Below are 24,105 nucleotides of genomic sequence, written 5' to 3' on the forward strand. Positions count from 1 at the left end.
GATTAGGCCAAAGTCATTATGGGGGTACTTTGAAATGCATAAGGAGTCATAGCTTGGGGGCTCAATGGAACGCACTGTATAGAGCGATAAGTATGCCCCATAATATAATTCGTGTCCTTTTATTACAGATTCATTTCTTACAAGTTTACTTTTTCATTTACTGTATGTAGCTAATTCCGTGAGAAGCCATGACTTCTAATGAGTCCAACATGCTACTTTGCAAGTACTCCTCAGAAATGCCAAGAGTATTTCTACCCTGCTGTAAAGTACGTGGTGCGGCATCTGATGGCCAGTATACCTGTAATGACCAGTATGGGCTATAATGTGTATGGCTGCATGTGCGTAACAATAGCTAATCAGAATAGTTTGTTCTATGTTTGTTCAAACCATGGTCACCTTTATTCATTGGAGCAGAGTAATGTAATATATGACTCAGATTCAGTGTTCAGTGAGCACTCATAGTTTAAAGGGTTATTCCCACCTCTGGTTTTCATGGTCGAAATGGGAATAACTTTCTGTAGGTCATCAAAGGAGGGTTTACGAAAATGGCCGAGCTCAGCTGCTCTACTCTGTTTGTATAACTCCCATAGAAATGAAAGGGAGTCACAGAAACAGCTCAACAAAAGCTATGTGGTTTGCCTAACTCCTGAGTTGCAGAAAGAGTATATCATGTGGTAGTATACTGTCCTTACACCCATAAATTACATTGTGAGTTATATGAGCAGTGTAGCTATGCCTGCCAACTGACCCAGACCCAGAGAGATATTCATGAATTTGGGGTGCTGTCCCAGGGGTTGTTGTATGTCCCAACTTTAGTTTTATCTGTGTCCTAAGGAAACTGATAAAGTTGAACACAGTGGTGGTACAGGGAGCATTAGGTTTCTGCTCCACCATTCCGCCTATGTACAAGGGTTTTCAGGTCATGTGACTGGGTAGCAGTCAAAGAGCAGGGATTCAGGCAAGTGATTTTCTCGTGTGAGGGCATCACACTGTCTGTGGGTGAATAATACTGTGTGAAGTAGTGACTGTGGGGGCCCTACCTAACTCTGTATGGGGACATCATACCATGTGGGGAGGCTGTGGGGACATCATACCATGTGGGGAGGCTGTGGGGACATCATACATGTGGGGAGGCTGTGGGGACATCATACCATGTGGGGAGACTGGGAACATCATACCATGTGGGGAGGCTGTGGGGACATCATACCATGTGGGGAGGCTGTGGGAACATCATACCATGTGGGGAGGCTGTGGGAACATCATACCATGTGGGGATGCTGTGGGGACATCATACCATGTGGGGAGGCTGTGGGGACATCATACCATGGGGGGAGGCTGTGGAGGCATCATACCATGTGGGGAGGCTGTGGGGACATCATACCATGTGGGGAGGCTGTGGGGACATCTGTTATGGCTGGCAATCAGGCAACACAGCGTGCAGTAATCAGCGCACATACAGAGATCTGGCAATAACCCAAAACAATAGGACGAGCTCTGAGACGTGGAATCTCTGTAGACTGCAGTACCTGATCTATCCTCACACAACTGTAAGCAGCAGTGGATTGCGCCTATCAACTACCTATGCAACTCGGCACTGCCTGAGGAGCTGACTAGCCTGAAGATAGAAATACAAGCCTGACTTACCTCAGAGAAATACCCCAAAGGAATAGGCAGCCCCCACATATAATGACTGTTAGCAAGATGAAAAGACAAACGTAGGAATGAAATAGATTCAGCAAAGTGAGGCCCGATATTCTAGACAGAGCGAGGATAGCAAAGAGAACTATGCAGTCTACAAAAAACCCTAAAACGAAAACCACGCAAAGGGGCAAAAAGACCCACCGTGCCGAACTAACAGCACGGCGGTGCACCCCTTTGCTTCTCAGAGCTTCCAGCAAAAGTTAATAGCAAGCTGGACAGAAAAAACAGAAAACAAACTAGAAGCACTTATCTAGCAGAACAGCAGGCCCAAGGAAAGATGCAGTAGCTCAGATCCAACACTGGAACATTGACAAGGAGCAAGGAAGACAGACTCAGGTGGAGCTAAATAGCAAGGCAGCCAACGAGCTCACCAAAACACCTGAGGGAGGAAGCCCAGAGACTGCAATACCACTTGTGACCACAGAAGTGAACTCAGCCACAGAATTCACAACAGTACCCCCCCCTTGAGGAGGGGTCACCGAACCCTCACCAGAACCCCCAGGCCGACCAGGATGAGCCACATGAAAGGCACGAACAAGATCTGGGGCATGGACATCAGAGGCAAAAACCCAGGAATTATCTTCCTGAGCATAACCCCTCCACTTGACCAGATACTGGAGTTTCCGTCTAGAGACACGAGAATCCAAAATCTTCTCCACAATATACTCCAATTCCCCCTCCACCAAAACAGGGGCAGGAGGCTCCACAGATGGAACCATAGGTGCCACGTATCTCCTCAACAACGACCTATGGAACACATTATGTATGGAAAAGGAGTCTGGAAGGGTCAGACGAAAAGACACCGGATTGAGAATCTCAGAAATCCTATACGGACCAATAAAACGAGGTTTAAATTTAGGAGAGGAAACCTTCATAGGTATATGACGAGAAGATAACCAAACCAGATCCCCAACACGAAGTCGGGGTCCCACACGGCGTCTGCGATTAGCGAAAAGCTGAGCCTTCTCCTGGGACAAGGTCAAATTGTCCACTACCTGAGTCCAGATCTGCTGCAACCTGTCCACCACATAATCCACACCAGGACAGTCCGAAGACTCAACCTGTCCTGAAGAGAAACGAGGATGGAACCCAGAATTGCAGAAAAATGGAGAGACCAAGGTAGCCGAGCTGGCCCGATTATTAAGGGCGAACTCAGCCAACGGCAAAAATGACACCCAATCATCCTGGTCAGCGGAAACAAAACATCTCAGATATGTTTCCAAGGTCTGATTGGTTCGTTCGGTCTGGCCATTAGTCTGAGGATGGAAGGCCGAGGAAAAAGATAGGTCAATGCCCATCCTACCACAAAAGGCTCGCCAGAACCTCGAGACAAACTGGGAACCTCTGTCAGAAACAATATTCTCAGGAATGCCATGTAAACGAACCACATGCTGGAAGAACAAAGGCACCAAATCAGAGGAGGAAGGCAATTTAACCAAGGGCACCAGATGGACCATTTTAGAAAAGCGATCACAGACCACCCAAATGACAGACATTTTTTGAGAAACGGGAAGGTCAGAAATGAAATCCATCGAAATATGTGTCCAAGGCCTCTTCGGGACCGGCAAGGGCAAAAGCAACCCACTGGCACGTGAACAGCAGGGCTTAGCCCTAGCACAAATTCCACAGGACTGCACAAAAGCACGCACATCCCGTGACAGAGATGGCCACCAGAAGGATCTAGCAACCAACTCCCTGGTACCAAAGATTCCTGGATGACCGGCCAGCACCGAACAATGAAGTTCAGAGATAACTTTACTAGTCCACCTATCAGGGACGAACAGTTTCTCGGCCGGACAACGATCAGGTTTATTAGCCTGAAATTTCTGCAACACTCTCCGCAAATCAGGGGAGATGGCAGACACAATGACTCCTTCCTTGAGGATACTCGCCGGCTCAGATAACCCCGGAGAGTCGGGCACAAAACTCCTAGACAGAGCATCCGCCTTCACATTTTTAGAGCCCGGAAGGTATGAAATCACAAAATCAAAACGAGCAAAAAATAACGACCAACGGGCCTGTCTAGGATTCAAGCGCTTGGCAGACTCAAGATAAGTAAGGTTCTTATGATCAGTCAAAACCACCACGCGATGCTTAGCACCCTCAAGCCAATGACGCCACTCCTCGAATGCCCACTTCATGGCCAGCAACTCTCGGTTGCCCACATCATAATTACGCTCAGCAGCAGAAAATTTCCTGGAAAAGAAAGCACATGGTTTGAACACTGAGCAACCAGAACCTCTCTGTGACAAAACCGCCCCTGCACCAATCTCAGAAGCATCAACCTCGACCTGGAACGGAAGAGAAACATCAGGTTGACACAACACAGGGGCACAGCAAAAACGACGCTTCAACTCCTGAAAAGCTTCCACGGCAGCAGAAGACCAATTAACCAAATCAGCACCCTTCTTGGTCAAATCGGTCAATGGTCTGGCAATGCTAGAAAAATTACAGATGAAGCGACGATAAAAATTAGCAAAGCCCAGGAATTTCTGCAAACTTTTTAGAGATGTCGGCTGAGTCCAATCCTGGATGGCCTGAACCTTAACCGGATCCATCTCGATAGTAGAAGGGGAAAAGATGAACCCCAAAAATGAAACTTTCTGCACACCGAAGAGACACTTTGATCCCTTCACGAACAAGGAATTAGCACGCAGTACCTGGAAAACCATTCTGACTTGCTTCACATGAGACTCCCAATCATCTGAGAAGATCAAAATGTCATCCAAGTAAACAATCAAGAATTTATCCAGATACTCACGGAAAATGTCATGCATAAAAGACTGAAAAACAGATGGAGCATTGGCAAGTCCGAACGGCATCACCAGATACTCAAAATGACCCTCGGGCGTATTAAATGCCGTTTTCCATTCATCTCCCTGCCTGATTCTCACCAGATTATATGCACCACGAAGATCAATCTTAGTAAACCAACTAGCCCCCTTAATCCGAGCAAACAAGTCAGAAATCAATGGCAAGGGATACTGAAACTTAACAGTGATCTTATTAAGAAGGCGGTAATCAATACACGGTCTTAGCGAACCATCCTTCTTGGCTACAAAAAAGAACCCTGCTCCCAATGGTGACGACGATGGGCGAATATGTCCCTTCTCCAGGGACTCCTTCACATAACTGCGCATAGCGGTGTGTTCAGGTACGGACAAATTAAATAAACGACCCTTAGGGAATTTACTACCAGGAATCAAATCGATAGCACAATCACAATTCCTATGCGGAGGTAGGGCATCAGACTTGGACTCTTCAAATACATCCTGAAAGTCCGACAAGAACTCTGGGATGTCAGAAGGAATGGATGACGAAATAGACAAAAATGGAACATCACCATGTACTCCCTGACAACCCCAGCTGGTTACCGACATAGAGTTCCAATCCAATACTGGATTATGGGTTTGTAGCCATGGCAACCCCAACACGACCACATCATGCAAATTATGCAGTACCAAAAAGCGAATAACTTCCTGATGTGCAGGAGCCATGCACATGGTCAGCTGGGCCCAGTACTGAGGCTTATTCTTGGCCAAAGGTGTAGCATCAATTCCTCTCAACGGAATAGGACACCGCAAAGGCTCCAAGAAAAATCCACAACGTTTAGCATAATCCAAATCCATCAGATTCAGGGCAGCGCCTGAATCCACAAACGCCATGACAGAATATGATGACAAAGAGCACATTAAGGTAATGGACAAAAGGAATTTGGACTGTACAGTACCAATAACGGCAGAGCTATCGAACCGCCTAGTGCGTTTAGGACAATTAGAAATAGCATGAGTAGAATCACCACAATAGAAACACAGTCTGTTCAGACGTCTGTGTTCGTGCCGTTCTACTTTAGTCATAGTCCTGTCGCACTGCATAGGCTCAGGCTTACTCTCAGACAATACCGCCAGATGGTGCACAGATTTACGCTCGCGCAAGCGACGACCGATCTGAATGGCCAAGGACATAGACTCATTCAAACCAGCAGGCATAGGAAATCCCACCATTACATCCTTAAGAGCTTCAGAGAGACCCTTTCTGAACAAAGCCGCTAGTGCAGATTCATTCCACAGAGTGAGTACTGACCATTTTCTAAATTTCTGACAATATACTTCTACATCATCCTGACCCTGGCATAAAGCCAGCAGATTTTTCTCAGCTTGATCCACTGAATTAGGCTCATCGTAAAGCAATCCCAGCGCCTGGAAAAATGCATCAACATTACTCAATGCAGAATCTCCTGGTGCAAGAGAAAACGCCCAGTCCTGTGGGTCGCCGCGCAAAAAAGAAATAATAATCAAAACCTGTTGAATAGGATTACCAGAAGAATGAGGTTTCAAGGCCAAAAATAGCTTACAATTATTTCTGAAGCTCAGGAACTTAGTTCTGTCACCAAAAAACAAATCAGGAATCGGAATTCTTGGTTCTAGCATCGATTTCTGATCAATAGTATCTTGAATCTTTTGTACATTTACAACGAGATTATCCATTGAGGAGCACAGAGCCTGAATATCCATGTCCACAGCTGTGTCCTGAAGCACTCTAATGAAAATAAGAAAAAAAAATGATGTCAGGATTTCTTTTTTCCCTCTATTGGAAATCATTGAAGGGCTCCTTGTACTGTTATGGCTGGCAATCAGGCAACACAGCGTGCAGTAATCAGCGCACATACAGAGATCTGGCAATAACCAAAAACAATAGGACGAGCTCTGAGACGTGGAATCTCTGTAGACTGCAGTACCTGATCTATCCTCACACAACTGTAAGCAGCAGTGGATTGCGCCTATCAACTACCTATGCAACTCGGCACTGCCTGAGGAGCTGACTAGCCTGAAGATAGAAATACAAGCCTGACTTACCTCAGAGAAATACCCCAAAGGAATAGGCAGCCCCCACATATAATGACTGTTAGCAAGATGAAAAGACAAACGTAGGAATGAAATAGATTCAGCAAAGTGAGGCCCGATATTCTAGACAGAGCGAGGATAGCAAAGAGAACTATGCAGTCTACAAAAAACCCTAAAACGAAAACCACGCAAAGGGGCAAAAAGACCCACCGTGCCGAACTAACAGCACGGCGGTGCACCCCTTTGCTTCTCAGAGCTTCCAGCAAAAGTTAATAGCAAGCTGGACAGAAAAAACAGAAAACAAACTAGAAGCACTTATCTAGCAGAACAGCAGGCCCAAGGAAAGATGCAGTAGCTCAGATCCAACACTGGAACATTGACAAGGAGCAAGGAAGACAGACTCAGGTGGAGCTAAATAGCAAGGCAGCCAACGAGCTCACCAAAACACCTGAGGGAGGAAGCCCAGAGACTGCAATACCACTTGTGACCACAGAAGTGAACTCAGCCACAGAATTCACAACAGACATCATACCATGTGGGGACATCATACCATGTGGGGAGACTGGGAACATCATACCATGTGGGGAGGCTGTGGGAACATCATACCATGTGGGGAGGCTGTGGGAACATCATACCATGTGGGGAGGCTGTGGAGGCATCATACCATGTGGGGAGGCTGTGGAGGCATCATACCATGAGGGGAGGCTGTGGGAACATCATACCATGTGGGGAGGCTGTGGGAACATCATACCATGTGGGGATGCTGTGGGGACATCATACCATGTGGGGAGGCTGTGGGGACATCATACCATGTGGGGAGGCTGTGGGAACATCATACCATGTGGGGAGGCTGTGGAGGCATCATACCATGAGGGGAGGCTGTGGAGGCATCATACCATGAGGGGAGGCTGTGGGGACATCATACCATGTGGGGAGGCTGCGGGGACATCATACTCTGCCACTGGGACTGTGGAAGTACCATATACAACTCTGTCAAAAATTAAGAGACCACCATGGTCATCAAAACCCTGTCATGGGCAGCCCAATCTCCAGACCTGAACCCCATTGAAAACCTCTGGAATATAATCAAGAGGATGATGGATAGTGACAAGCCATCAAACAAAGAAGAACTGCTTATATTTTTGCCCCAGTGCGAAAGACTGGTGGAAAGTATGCCAAGACGCATGAAAGCTGTGATTAAAAATCATGGTTATTCCACAAAAGATTGATTTCTGAACTCTTCCTGAGTTAAAACATTAGTATTGCTGTTTCTAAATGATTATGAAGTTGTTGTTTTTTTTTTTTTGCATTACTTGAGGTCTGCAAGCAACACATTTTTTTTTATTTTGACTATTTCTCCGTTTCAGAAAATAAATACAAAATGTATTGCTTGGAAATTCAGAGCCATGTTGTCAGAAATGTATAGAATATATTATCTGCATGTGAATCTGCACCCTACTATTCATCTGTCTCCACACCCTCCATGCACATGATAACTGCACTTGATACTTGACTATTGCACTTAAACACACGGGCTGATGACCGGATCATGCAGCTTTATATGAAAATTCCTATCTATTATAATTGCCAGACCTGAAATAACAAGCACTTTTCACCTATTGTATCCCCCCCATTTCCTTGTAGATTGTAAGCTTGCGAGCAGGGACCTCATCCCTAATGTCACTGTTTAAATTGTCTTAACTTGTATTGAATTTATTGTCTGTACATGTCCCCGCTTAATTGTAAAGTGCTGCGGAATATGTTGGCGCTATATAAAAATTATTATTATTATTAGAATAAAAGAACAATTTACATTTTACTCAAAAATATACCTATAAAGAGAAAAATTAGACAAACTGAACATTTTACAGTGGTCTCTTAATTTTTGCCAGATCTGTAGTGTGTGGGGACATCATACTATGTGGAGTGGGCTATAGGGCCATAATATTGAGTGGGATGAAGTTGGGAGTATTGCAATGTGTTAGGGAGGGAGGGGGCATCATGCTGTGTATGGGAGGCATCATTCTATATATGAGACTAAGAAGGTATAATGTTTTGGGTGACTGTGGGGGCATCATTGTGGTAAGCTGTGGGGGCATCATACTGTGTGTTTAGCTATGGGGGCATTACCCGGTGTGGGAGGGTTTGCTGTGTGTACATCATACTATGGGGAGAGGGCTGTGGAGGCATTATACTGTGTTGTGGGCTGTTGGGCTGTGGTGACATCATGCTGCATGGAGGACGTTTTATTATACATTATGACATTTCTGTTGTGAACCAGATTGTGACCTTGATGCTTTATAATCTACTAGCAGACCCAAACTACTGGTTGCCTATCTAGGCTGTAATGACTAGTCACTACAGATTTCTATGTGAATGTCTGTATATTTTTCAACGTCACCACTAGATGGCACTACAGATTCATTAAAGCTTTACTTTCTCAAGGGAATAGATCAACATTAAACAAAGATCTGTCTTGAAATCCTGCTGTCTCTGCTCCATCTCAAGCATTCAGACAAAATTTTAATAAAACAAATGTTTGGAAATAATTAAAACATAGGAAATGCAACTTGGGCATTGTTTGCTATTTTACTCTGGGCCCAGGACTAGGTGACAAAGAAAAAAATTAAAGGGGTATTCCCATTTCCAGCATCGCATCTCAATATGTTGTAGGTGTAATAATATTAGCAAATACCTTAAATTTGAAATGTAGTATAGTTCTTCTGATAAGCTATGTCTCTTACCCCATGTGCTTGGCATTCCAGTAGCTTAGGCTAGGTTCACATTAGCGTTTCTGTGCGCAGCGTATGATCCGCATAGATCCGCATAGATCCGCATGCGTCATGCGTACAGGAAAGAGAAGGAGATCCAGCTCAACGAAATAGTGAAAAATCCATAGTTTATTTCACTTAAAATATAGTGAAAGGACAAAACATCAGCATACAAAAAAATATTTTAAAACCAAGGTCAACGCGTTTCCGGTGACTAAAATATTTTTTTGTATGCTGATGTTTTGTCCTTTCACTATATTTTAAGTGAAATAAACTATGGATTTTTCACTATTTCGTTGAGCTGGATCTCCTTCTCTTTCCTGTTCGTCTACGCCCTGACACAGCGGTTCCGTGCTCCGAGCTCTTGGGAATGTTGGTATGGTGAGCTGGATTTTGTTTTGTCATGCGTACATACAGTGGGGCAAAATAGTATTTAGTCAGTCAGCAATAGTGCAAGTTCCACCACTTAAAAAGATGAGAGGCATCTGTAATTTACATCATAGGGAGACCTCAACTATGGGAGACAAACTGAGAAAAAAAAATCCAGAAAATCACATTGTCTGTTTTTTTAACATTTTATTTGCATATTATGGTGGAAAATAAGTATTTGGTCAGAAACAAAATTTCATCTCAATACTTTGTAATATATCCTTTGTTGGCAATGACAGAGGTCAAACGTTTTCTGTAAGTCTTCACAAGGTTGCCACACACTGTTGTTGGTATGTTGGCCCATTCCTCCATGCAGATCTCCTCTAGAGCAGTGATGTTTTGGCTTTTCGCTTGGCAACACGGACTTTCAACTCCCTCCAAAGGTTTTCTATAGGGTTGAGATCTAGAGACTGGCTAGGCCACTCCAGGACCTTGAAATGCTTCTTACAAAGCCACTCCTTCGTTGCCCTGGCGGTGTGCTTTGGATCATTGTCATGTTGAAAGACCCAGCCACGTTTCATCTTCAATGCCCTTGCTGATGGAAGGAGGTTTGCACTCAAAATCTCACGATACATGGCCCCATTCATTCTTTCATGTACCTGGATCAGTCGTCCTGGCCCCTTTGCAGAGAAACAGCCCCAAAGCATGATGTTTCCACCACCATGCTTTACAGTAGGTATGGTGTTTGATGGATGCAACTCTAAGTATTCTTTTTCCTCCAAACACGACAAGTTGTGTTTCTACCAAACAGTTCCAGTTTGGTTTCATCAGACCATAGGACATTCTCCCAAAACTCCTCTGGATCATCCAAATGCTCTCTAGCAAACTTCAGACGGGCCCGGACATGTACTGGCTTAAGCAGTGGGACACGTCTGGCACTGCAGGATCTGAGTCCATGGTGGCGTAGTGTGTTACTTATGGTAGGCCTTGTTACATTGGTCCCAGCTCTCTGCAGTTCATTCACTAGGTCCCCCCGCGTGGTTCTGGGATTTTTGCTCACCGTTCTCGTGATCATTCTGACCCCACGGGGTGGGATTTTGCGTGGAGCCCCAGATCGAGGGAGATTATCAGTGGTCTTGTATGTCTTCCATTTTCTAATTATTGCTCCCACTGTTGATTTCTTCACTCCAAGCTGGTTGGCTATTGCAGATTCAGTCTTCCCAGCCTGGTGCAGGGCTACAATTTTGTTTCTGGTGTCCTTTGACAGCTCTTTGGTCTTCACCATAGTGGAGTTTGGAGTCAAACTGTTTGAGGGTGTGCACAGGTGTCTTTTTATACTGATAACAAGTTTAAGCAGGTGCCATTACTACAGGTAATGAGTGGAGGAAAGAGGAGACTCTTAAAGAAGAAGTTACAGGTCTGTGAGAGCCTGAAATCTTGATTGTTTGTTTCTGACCAAATACTTATTTTCCACCATAATATGCAAATAAAATGTTAAAAAAAACAGACAATGTGATTTTCTGGATTTTTTTTTCTCAGTTTGTCTCCCATAGTTGAGGTCTACCTATGATGTAAATTACAGACGCCTCTCATCTTTTTAAGTGGTGGAACTTGCACTATTGCTGACTGACTAAATACTTTTTTGCCCCACTGTATCTTTAACATGATGTACGCATGCATCATTTCGCGGTGTGCGGCGGTGTCCCGTGAACGCAACATGTTGCATTTTTTTGAGGTGTCAAATATTGCGCAACCATGCACATGTGCATGAGTGCGTAAAAAAATGCATTATTGTCTATGGGAATGCATTGTTACGCGAGGACATGCGTATGAATGTGTTCGATACGCATGCGTACTTCAGACTGCGCATGTCCAGGAAATGATGTCACGGCCTCCACCATGCGCATAAACAACGCAAACGCATGCCAAAATGCATTCAAACGCATGCGCACGCAGCATTTTTTTTTTTTGCGTAAGATGATGCGGAGTAAAACCGCAGCGTAAGCATGCATTTGTGCGTGCAGATGATACGCTGCGCACAGAAAAGCTAATGTGAACCTAGCCTTAGATATCCATGGTTATGACCACTAACAGCTAACTATCACTACATGAGTGGTCATAATCATTCTACTGCAATGTCCTGCACATGGGTAAGCAATACAGCGAATCAGAAGAACTATACTTCCTTTCTACATTGGAGGTATTTGCTGATATTATTATTATTACATCTACTACATATTGGGATAGGATCTTGGAGATGGGAATACCCCTTTAAAGGCATCTACAGGGCACATGTTCAGAGAGCTGCTGACAGATATATCATTACTATGCGTTAAAGGGTTTGTCCATTGTAAGCAAGTTATCACCTATCTGTGGGATCATGAGGGTCTGACTCCTGGGAATCTCACTGACCGGCAGAATGGGCCACTTTTAACCCTATTAGAATGGCGCTGCAGTGTGCATTTGCGACCGCTGCTCCATTCCTTTCCCTATGGCGCTGCTGGGTGTCGTGTTTCTTTTTTTCCTGGCAGTTCCATAAAGAAAGAGTTTGTATCAGGAAAGCAAATTCCCAATTCTGCCCGTTGGAGGGAGTCCCAGCCGTGGGACCGGTCAGTAAGTTATCATCTATCTTGGTGATAAATTGTTTTCTCAGGACATCCTCTTTAATTAGTTTTTCTACCTAAAATCATGGCATAATGAATTCAAGTTAGTAAATTAGTTTTCAGTTACTTCTCAGAATGTTTGGTGATGGGATTGTTATCCAGTTTTCTGAGATCTTTCAACATAAATCTGTAGCTCTATGGCATCTGTAGTCCATATATACAGGTGTGTCTCAAAGTTGATTTATTTCAGTTCTTCAATACAAAAAGTGAAACTCGTATTATATAGTCATTACAAACAGAGTGATCTGTATCAAGTGTATATTTCTGTTAATGTTGATGATTATGACATTATGATAAATTTCCTTTTTTCTGCCAATAATTTCAGAAAAAAGGAAATTTACTTTTAAAAAAGAATTTGATCTCATTGGGGTTTGTTTCTGCAGCATGCTCATTGATTTTATAGATGTACAGAACATCTGTCAAGTCTTTTGGAACAAATCAGCCATGTGTGAACATACTCTTACTAGATTAATTCTAGTTTGGTGCTGCAGTAACAGAAGTATGTGCTTTTGTCCCCTACAATGATGTGGAGTTAGAACTTAGTTTTATCACTGAACAGAACTTTCTCTAGCATCCGCTTGATTTAGAAATGAGAAAAAAGAAAAAATGCACACTATACAAGCAATGTCAGGAGAAAACAAAACTGAAATAGTATTGTATCACAAAGCTTGATAAGGGGTAACAATATGAATGGCAGACCATTCGGCAATAAGAGAGCAAGAAAAGGAAAAAAAACGAACAAAACAGGTCAAAAGGAAAAGATAAATAAGCATATCATAATACATAAAGTAGTCAAAATATAACCTTTATTGGTAATAAATAGGGACAAAGAAAGAAAGAAAAAATATGGCAATGTGGTACCAACCACACATAGTGTGTATCAGCCCACAAAAAACACACCTCACAAATAGACCACATAAGTATATAAACTACATGCACATGATACAGATAAGATGACATCCAAATAGTACAGCCCATAAGAAAATGTTAAATATATATATATATATAAAGTAAAAGGGCATATAAATGTCCATATAGATGTACAAATACCATGAGATACTATGGGTATATAAATAAATAAACAGGCAACCAGTACAACGTAAGAAAAAAGCAGATTAGTATCTGCTAACTCACATCAGTGAGTACATACCATAGTGTAGTGGTCAGTGAGCGTGGGTAATATATACAAATAATGCCAACTACACCATGTGAGACCCAGCAGCGCTGCGACCTGCAGCTGCAAAAATAGACAGTCACAGCATGTGGATCATGGAAGAGAGGTTACCTGTCAGGTGTGGTGAGTGTGGACTGACGCGCCCCGACGCGCGTTTCGGATCAAGCGTCCTTCGTCAGGTTGATTTAGAAATGGATGCATATTGGCAACCTTTTAACAAACCTGCCTGAACTCTTTCAGCTTAGCTATTTTCCTTCATTCTGACGATCTAGCAATCTTGTAGAAATTGCTTTGTGCCTGTGTACAGGAAAATGACTATTTTTCAAAACATGGGTAATATGAAGAAGGTTGGTTATAGATAGAAATCATACTGGAAAAAGAACACTTGTATCTTTTGTGTTTCTTTTGTGTTTCTGCCCTACTCATAGAAATACTTTTAAAACAATTAATGTACACGGTTTTATGCAAATTGCCTCTTCTGAGAAAAAGAGGACTTAAACTCTATAGCGCCACCTGTTGGAAGTAACGACCCCACAAGTCACAATCAACCCTTTAACGAGTCGTGCAATATGACTTAGGATAAAAGCCAAATCAGTATCTCAATTCGCAGACACGGTGTTTCGGGCTGTTGGCCCTCGTCAGTGCGAAGCATGAGAACTGATTTGGCTAAGTGAGAGACTCTGGACTGGGGTCTAAGGGGTATCATTTCTGTAATTTTTTTGTATATATATTTACTTTAGGGCTGCACGCAAACCAAAATCCAGGTAGAATTTTGCTGCTGATGCCTTATTGGTTACAGACATTCTTAAAGAGGTTGTCCAGCCAGTATAAATGACGTCCGATCTATCCTTAGTGCTCTAAACTTAGGATTGGTCATCGATATCAGATTGATGGGGATTTGACACTTGGCCAATCAACTGTTGCAAGCTCTGCCTGCGGCTAGATGTAAAGATTTTGCACAGCTCTGCACTTTGCAGCTCCATTCAGAGTGTTCTGGCGTCTGCCAGGTACTGCAGAACTGCTCTTATTATTTTGACCAGATCATATTGTTTTGAAAAAAGAACCTGTTCTGCAGTACACAGCGACCACTACGCATTGATTGGAGGTTTGCAGTGTATTTAATGTCTTCACATCCAGCCACCACCAGAGCTTGAAACAGCTGAACATTGGGGGTATCGAGTATTTGACCCTCACCATTTTGAAATTGATGACCTATCCCAAAGAAAGGTAATTAACCCCTCTGTGACCTTAGACGTACTATCCCGTCGAGGTGCCCTGGGCTTATCTGACCCTGGACGGGATAGTACGTCATAGCCGATCGGCCGCGCTCACGGGGGGAGCGCGGCCGATCGCGGCCGGGTGTCAGCTGCTTATCGCAGCTGACATCCGGCACTATGTGCCAGGAGCGGTCACGGACCGCCCCCGGCACATTAACCCCTGGCACACCGCGATCAAAGATGATCGCGATGTGCCGGCGGTGCAGGGAAGCTCCGCGCAGGGAGGGGGCTCCCTGCGGGCTTCCCTGAGACCCCCGGAGCAACGCGATGTGATCGCGTTGCTGCGAGGGTCTCACCTCCCTCCCTGCTCCCTCCAGCCCCGGATCCAAGATGGCCGCGGATCCGGGTCCTGCAGGGAGGGAGGTGGCTTCACAGAACCTGCTCAGAGCAGGCACTGTGAAGGCTGCAGCGCTGCATGTCAGATTAGTGATCTGACAGTGCTGTGCAAACTGTCAGATCACTGATCTGTGATGTCCCCCCCTGGGACAAAGTAAAAAAGTAAAAAAAAAATTTTCCAAATGTGTAAAAAAAAATAAAAAAAAATATTCCAAAATAATGAAAAAAAAAAAAAAATATTATTCCCATAAATACATTTCTTCATTTAAATAAAAAAAAAAAACAATAAAAGTACACATATTTAGTATCGCCGCGTCCGTAACGACCTGACCTATAAAACTGTCCCACTAGTTAACCCCTTCAGTAAACACCGTAAGAAAAAAAAAAAAAAACGAGGCAAAAAACAACGCTTTATTATCATACCGCCGAACAAAAAGTGGAATAACACGCGATCAAAAGGACAGATATAAATAACCATGGTACCGCTGAAAGCGTCGTATTGTCCCGCAAAAAACGAGCTGCCATACAGCATCATCAGTAAAAAAATAAAAAAGTTATAGTCCTGAGAATAAAGCGATGCAAAAATAATTATTTTTTCTGTAAAATAGTTTTTATCGTATAAAAGCGCCAAACCATAAAAAAATGATATAAATGAGGTGTCGCTGTAATCGTACTGACCCGAAGAATAAAACTGATTTATCAATTTTACCAAACGCGGAACGGTATAAACGCCTCCCCCAATAGAAATTCATGAATAGCTGGTTTTTGGTCATTCTTCCTCACAAAAATCGGAATAAAAAGCGATCAAAAAATGTCACGTGCCCGAAAATGTTTTCAATAAAAACGTCAACTCGTCCCGCAAAAAACAAGACCTCACATGACTCTGTGGACCAAAATATGGAAAAATTATAGCTCTCAAAATGTGGTATTGCAAAAAATATTTTTTGCAATAAAAAGCGTCTTTCAGTGTGTGACGGCTGCCAATCATAAAAATCCGCTAAAAAACTCGCTATAAAAGTAAATCAAACCCCCCTTCATCACCCCCTTAGTTAGGGAAAAATAAAAAAAATGTATTTATTTCCATTTTCCCATTAGGGCTAGGGTTAGGGCTAGGGCTAGGGTTAGGGCTAGGGTTAGGGCTAGGGTTAGGGCTAGGGTTAGGGCTAGGGCTAGGGTTAGGGCTAGGGTTAGGGTTAGGGCTAGGGTTAGGGTTAGGGCTAGGGTTAGGGCTAGGGTTAGGGCTAGGGTTAGGGCTAGGGTTAGGGTTGGGGCTACAGTTAGGGTTGGGGCTAAAGTTAGGGTTAGGGTTTAGATTACATTTACAGTTGGGATTAGGGTTAGGGGTGTGTCAGGGTTAGAGGTGTGGTTAGGGTTACCGTTGGAATTAGGGTTAGGGGTGTGTTTAGATTAGGGTTTCAGTTATAATTGGGGGGTTTCCACTGTTTCGGCACATCAGGGGCTCTCCAAACACGACATGGCGTCCGATCTCAATTCCAGCCAATTCTGCGTTGAAAAAGTAAAACAGTGCTCCTTCCCTTCCGAGCTCTCCTGTGTGCCCAAACAGGGGTTTACCCTCACATATGGGGTATCAGCGCACTCAGGACAAATTGGACAACAACTTTTGTGGACCAATTTCTCCTGTTACCCTTGGGAAAATACAAAACTGGGGGCTAAAAAATAATTTTTGTGGGAAAACAAAAAGATTTTTTATTTTCACGGCTCTGCGTTATAAACTGTAGTGAAACACTTGGGGGTTCAAAGTTCTCACAACACATCTAGATAAGTTCATTGAGGGGTCTAGTTTCCAATATGGGGTAACTTGTGGGGGGTTTCTACTGTTTAGGTACATTAGGGGCTCTGCAAACGCAATGTGACGCCTGCAGACCAATCCATCTAAGTCTGCATTCCAAATGATGCTCCTTCCCTTCCGAGCCCTCCCATGCGCCCAAACGGTGGCTCCCCCCCACACATCGGGTATCAGCGTACTCAGGACAAATTGGACAACAACATTTAGGGTCCAATTTCTACTGCTAACCTTGGAAAAATGCAAAACTGGGGGCTAAAATATAATTTTTGTGGAAAAAAAATATTTTTTATTTGCACGGCTCTGTGTTATAAACTGTAGTGAAATACTTGGGGGTTCAAAGCTCTCACAACACATCAAGATGAGTTCCTTAGGGGGTCTACTTTCCAAAATGGTGTCACTTGTGGGGGGTTTCTACTGTTTAGGTACATTAGGGGCTCTGCAAACGCAATGTGACGCCTGCAGACCATTCCATCTAAGTCTGCATTCCAAATGGCGCTCCTTCCCTTCCGAGCCCTCCCATGCGCCCAAACGGTGGTTCCCCCCCACATATGGGGTATCAGCGTACTCAGGACAAATTGGACAACAACTTTTGGGGTCCAATTTCTCCTGTTACCCTAGGGAAAATACAAAACTGGGGGTTAAAAATAATTTTTGTGGGAAAAAAATTTTGTTTTATTTTTATGGCTCTGCATTATAAACTTCTGTGAAGCCCTTGGTGGGTCAAAGTGCTCACCACACATCCAGATAAGTTCCTTAGGGGGTCTACTTTCCAAAATGGTGTCACTTGTGGGGGGTTTCAATGTTTAGGCACATCAGTGGCTCTCCAAACGCAACATGGCGTCCCATCTCAATTCCGGTCAATTTTGCATTGAAAAGTCAAACGGCGCTCCTTCCCTTCCGAGCTCTCCCATGCGCCCAAACAGTGGTTTACTGCCACATATGGGGTATCAGCGTACTCAGGACAAATGGGACAACAACTTTTGAGGTCCAATTTCTTCTCTTACCCTTGGAAAAATAGAAAATTGGGGGCAAAAATATAATTTTTGTGAAAAAATATGATTTTTTATTTTTACGGTTCTGCATTATAAACTTCTGTGAAGCACTTGGTGGGTCAAAGTGCTCACCACACCTCTAGATAAGTTCCTTAGGGGGTCTACTTTCCAAAATGGTGTCACTTGTGGGGGGTTTCAATGTTTAGGCACATCAGGGGCTCTCCAAACGCAACATGGCGTCCCATCTCAATTCCTGTCAATTTTGCATTGAAAAGTCAAACGGCGCTCCTTCCCTTCCGAGCTCTCCCATGCACCCAAACAGTGGTTTACTGCCACATATGGGGTATCAGCGTACTCAGGACAAATTGGACAACAACTTTTGGGGTCCATTTTCTCCTGTTACCCTTGGTAAAATAAAACAAATTGGAGCTGAAGTAAATTTTTTGTGTAAAAAAGTTAAATGTTCATTTTTATTTAAACATTCCAAAAATTCCTATTAAACACCTGAAGGGTTAATAAACTTCTTGAATGTGGTTTTGAGCACCTTGAGGGGTGCAGTTTTTAGAATGGTGTCACACTTGGGCATTTTCTATCATATAGACCCCTCAAAATGACTTCAAATGAGACGTGGTCCCTAAAAAAAAATGGTGTTGTAAAAATGAGAAATTGCTGGTCAACTTTTAACCCTTATAACTCCCTAACAAAAAAAAAAATTGGTTCCAAAATTATGCTGATGTAAAGGAGACATGTGGGAAATGTTACTTATTAAGTATTTTGTGTGACATATCTCTGTGATTTAATTGCATAAAAATTCAAAGTTTGAAAATTGCGAAATTTTCAAAATTTTCGCCAAATTTCCGTTTTTTTCACAAATAAACGCAGGTACTATCAAAGAAATTTTACCACTATCATGAAGTACAATATGTCACGAGAAAACAATGTCAGAATCACCAGGATCCGTTGAAGCGTTTCGGAGTTATAACCTCATAAAGGGACAGTGGTCAGAATTGTAAAAATTGGCCTGGTCATTGACGTGCAAACCACCCTTGGGGGTAAAGGGGTTAATATATTCTAACAAAACCATCCCTTTAACTCCTGGCTACAAAAAGCATACCGATTCCTGTAGTGATCTAATAACCTACAAGTTTACAGTAATTTGATGTTTTGTGGATTAGATCAGGATTCAGTCATAACAAATCCCATCAATATAAATGGTAACACATGTCCAAACAGCACACCTAGTTTTTTGGGGGGTTGTATTTGATTTGTATGTTTCCTTCATTCCCTATATCCAATCACTGATTCATTATCATCTGCAGCTCACAAAAATCTCCAGAATCCACCTTTGTTCTACCAGTGAAACTGCAAAAACTTATTGTTGCTCTTATTCCTCCTCTTCTGAACTACTGCAACTCTCTGCTAATCAGTTCTCCACTGCACTCTCCAATCTGTCCTGAAGCAGCAGCCAGAAACAGATTCTGTCCAGCCACTACACTGGTGCCTCCACTGTGTCAGTCATTGCACTGGTTGCCCATCCAGTATAGAATGCAACATAAAATTCTCAATTTGAATCGCAAAGCTCTCAACTTCTTCACCGCCCGATATGTCCTCCCACATCATTGTCTACCACCCTGCCCTCCATTCTGCCAATGATAAAACTTATCCTCCATAATCCGAACCTTCCATCCCCATCTCCAAGACATTTTTGTTGTTGCATCGTGTTTCTGTATTGTAATAACACAGATAAATCAGATTAATTTCCAGTGTCCAGAGTTTTAAATATGCCATAACAAGCACCCTTTTTGCAGGACAATCATCAGTTTCTCACATATTTCATGCACTCAGTAGCACTTTGTATGAGACCTAAACAGGTACTGGCTTGTGACTGCTTCCTGCAGCTTTACATGAAAAACTTATTTATTACAAAGATGGCTGGACATTTCACCTTTTGTGAAACTCCACTTATCTCAACGATTAACACAAAAGCATCCACTAAAGTAAACCAAATGGCACTTCAAATCAAGCATAAGCACAAATCCTGGTGCCTGGTAGCTCCAGGAAAAATGAAGAGATGCATAAAATATATAAAGCTTTATTAATAATAATTTTTTCAAAAATAACAGTAACAGAGTGCCTGAAAGGGGAGTACCACAAAATAAATAAATATACTCAATTAATAAAGAAAATGAATAGCCAAAAAATTGGGACAAGGGTATAACTCAAAACAGGAGGAAGAGGAAGGTGAAACTGAGTGAGTTCAATTATACATATTAATAAAATATACAATAGATCACATATCACATAACAATGTCCCCTAGGCAATTGCACCACCACTAAAGCACTTTTAAGTCAAATTCTCATTGCCAATAATCATGAACCTGTATAATATACTCCAAAACCAAAATGCATAAACCCAACAGTGGGGGGAGATTAGGTTACAAAAGTTCACATACTAATACCTCAATTTAGTAGCAGAGTGGACTCCCCACCCCCCCCAACGCGCATTTCTCCGCTGGCTTATTCCAGGGGCGTGTTGGGTTTATGTATTTTGGTTGTGGAGTATTCTGTTATTTTTTTTATTTGAAAAAAATTATTAACTAGATGGCAGCCCGATTCTAAAGAATCGGGAGTCTAGAATCCATATATACTTTATTTATTCAAATGTAAGAATAATACAATTAATAAATAATAGTAAGAAAGAACAAAAATAATAGGCAGTATATGGAGAAAACACCAAACAAAAGTTCAAAATTGGTGTGAAAATGTCACTGAACCACTTCACAACTAAATATATATAGTTTTGGTAAATGGTATTATCATTTTTTTGACGAAATTCGGCAGGAGCTTGAAGAGCAACGTCACTGGGCCCGCCTCCACGCAGTAGAAACTTGCTGTGAGGTAAAAATTCAAAAATCACACCAAAATGGCGGGCGGAGTGTGTCACAGTACGGCACGTTTCTGATTGGTCGCTCGCAGCAGGCGGCAACCAATCAGACACTGGACACTGTTGACGTCACTTAGCTCCGGACATTAGCTCCGGACATTAGCTCCGGACATTATCTCCGCACATTAGCTCCGGACATTAGCTCCGGACATTAGCTCCGGACAAAGCCACGGAAGTTGGCACAAATTGCAGGAAGTAGTATTCTAGGCAATTATATATTAGATAATAAAAAATCAAAACATGTGCGCACAAGAGGACAATATTATTAATTATTAAAACAATATAAAAAAATGGTATAGGCTGACCCACAAAAAGTATATAAATATAGAGTAACAGGTTCATACACCCCTAAAAGTAATGTCAATAGCTAAGATCATATGGCCCAGAAATTGCATATACCTATCATGGACGTTTTGTAATATGTGCAAAATATAACAAAGATCACATTTACCAGATGTACCTGCAAAGCTGCAATATAAAGTGCAAAAATATAATGTGCAAAAGAAGTAAAAATAATAAATAAAATTTTTTTTTTATTAATCTAGCATATAATATAATTAACCATATGGCCCAAAATTTTACATATACCTATCAATATGTGCAAAGAATTTACGTGCAATACTGCAATATAAGGTGCAAAAAAAAGGGGGGAAGGAATTAATCTGAAAATTATATGTTAATATGGCATTTTATAATATGCCATAAGGTGTTTAGTGCAAAAAGTGCAATGTGCAATATTATACAAGGACCATCTGAATTATGACTACCACAAAAAAGTGCATAAACCTACCACACACAAGATTAGTGGCAATGTACAACTAAGCTAAAATCTGCAAGAAGTGCCAAGAGTGGGCATATGTAAATAACTGGGCGTTTGTGCAGTTGTATCGCATGGGATGTTTAATGCTGTCAAAAGACGCCCAGTTATTTACATATGCCCACTCTTGGCACTTCTTGCAGATTTTAGCTTAGTTGTACATTGCCACTAATCTTGTGTGTGGTAGGTTTATGCACTTTTTTGTGGTAGTTATAATTCAGATGGTCCTTGTATAATATTGCACATTGCACTTTTTGCACTATACACCTTATGGCATATTATAAAATGCCATATTAACATATAATTTTCAGATTAATTCCTTCCCCCCTTTTTTTTGCACCTTATATTGCAGTATTGCACGTAAATTCTTTGCACATATTGATAGGTATATGTAAAATTTTGGGCCATATGGTTAATTATATTATATGCTAGATTAATAAAAAAAAAAAATTATTTATTATTTTTACTTCTTTTGCACATTATATTTTTGCACTTTATATTGCAGCTTTGCAGGTACATCTGGTAAATGTGATCTTTGTTATATTTTGCACATATTACAAAACGTCCATGATAGGTATATGCAATTTCTTGGCCATATGATCTTAGCTATTGACATTACTTTTAGGGGTGTATGAACCTGTTACTCTATATTTATATACTTTTTGTGGGTCAGCCTATACCATTTTTTATATTGTTTTAATAATAATATTGTCCTCTTGTGCGCACATGTTTTGATTTTTTATTATTGTTAATAATTGCCAAACTATATATAATAAAGACATTCTTATATTTATATCCCTGCCTGGCGGCTTTTTCTTGGATTGTTCCATATATCGGTTGTGGTTGTTCTCCTCTGGTACGTTGGTGTCTCTCACACTTCCTTCTTCACAGGACACTAGCCACTGACACTAGGATATATATTTTATTTTATTTTATATTTACACTATCATTTATTGGCATTCAGTGATTGGTATACCTGTGGTTGTTACTTAAAGTTGTTTGCAGGATGCGTTTTTGCCCCATAGAGTTACATTACTGACGCATTGCGACGTATTGACACACGTCGCAACCGTCTTGGGACGGTTGCGCCGTGTTGTGGCGGACCGCCGGGAGCAAAAAACGTTAAATGTAATGTTTTTTTGCAGCCGACGGACCGCTTTTTCCGACCGCACATGCGCGGCCGTTACTCCGCCCCACCTCCCCGCACCTCACAATGGGGCAGCGGATGCACCGGAGAAATGCATCCGCTGCACCCGTTGTGCGGCACAACAAACGCTAGCGTCGGAATCTCGGCCCGACGCAATGCGATGGGCCGAATCCGACGCTAGTGTGAAAGTAGCCTTATGTGTTATTACTCTTTAATATCTGATAGTTTTTTATTTGTACGCTTTGACACGTAAAGTGCTACATAACTGAATACTAATTTATTATTGTTACATTTTTTGTGCATTTCTGGTTTTGTAGATATATAAACAAAATGTGACTATGACCTAATACAATGGGAAGAAAAAATGTTGAAATACCAGTATTTTTATCCATATTAAGTTTCTTTTTATTATGTTTCAGAAATCATGCGTTCCAATGGATTTTGCTTAGCAAACACAGAAACAATAGTCATTGACCACAACCTTCCACATGTGAAAGATCCCGACTTGGATGTAGACTCAACAGATCATTTGTGAGTATGCCGCATACCGGTTTTAGCAATAAAACCTATTCTTATCTTTGTCTCCTGGCCAGGGTGTTTTACAAGCTCTAAGCAGTGACCTTACCTAGATATGCCCACTCATTTCACAGCCTAGGAAAATGTATTCTTACTACCCAGCATTAAAATCCAACATGAAAAGTTTCCTGCTGTCACTGATTTATAGGAAAAGGAAGAGGTTTTCTCTCTTATCATATTCAGAGGGATCCAGGAAAATGAGAAAATGGTGTTTCTTCCAATGTCCTTGCATATAAGGGCTATTTGTTCTCAATGTGTCTGCAGCACTGGCTTCAAAGGAATGTGTCATCAGAAAGTGATCTATTTATTTAAATTACAGTTTTGAGTCAAATATATTGTTTATTTCTTTTAATTTTAACAATGTTTTATTGTTCAATTTTCACACTAGGCACTGTTTTTTTTTTTTTTTTTTTTTAGACTCTAACGCATGGATTAATTATTGACTTTCCGTAAGCCAGTCTTAATGATGGGTGTGTAGGACTAATGCACCTAATTCATTAAGAGCTGCACGCCAGTTAACGAATATGGGGCATGTTGTCACTGGTGTGCACCTTACCAGAAATGTTCCTCTATAATTTATGCCTCTAAGGTGGCAAAACCTTTTAAGAATTTGTAGGGCTCGCTTCATCACACCCCAGCCCACCTATGCTCCACCAGCTTTGGCAGATCTGGTCTGGACTTAGCATG

General features: G+C 42.0%; 1 protein-coding gene across 1 annotated transcript in view; it reads left to right on the top strand.

The window, feature by feature from the left end:
• PXDC1 (PX domain containing 1) overlaps positions 1 to 24,105 on the top strand; it is a 74,499-nt gene that overhangs the window by 36,991 nt on the left and 13,403 nt on the right. Inside the window, exon 4 of the mRNA XM_069730724.1 lies at positions 23,262 to 23,373. Coding sequence (XP_069586825.1) covers positions 23,262 to 23,373 — 112 coding nt within the window. The remainder of the gene's footprint in view (positions 1 to 23,261; positions 23,374 to 24,105) is intronic.

This window comes from Ranitomeya imitator, chromosome 6, assembly GCF_032444005.1.
Source record: "Ranitomeya imitator isolate aRanImi1 chromosome 6, aRanImi1.pri, whole genome shotgun sequence".
In the NCBI taxonomy this organism is placed as follows: Eukaryota; Metazoa; Chordata; class Amphibia; order Anura; family Dendrobatidae; genus Ranitomeya; species Ranitomeya imitator.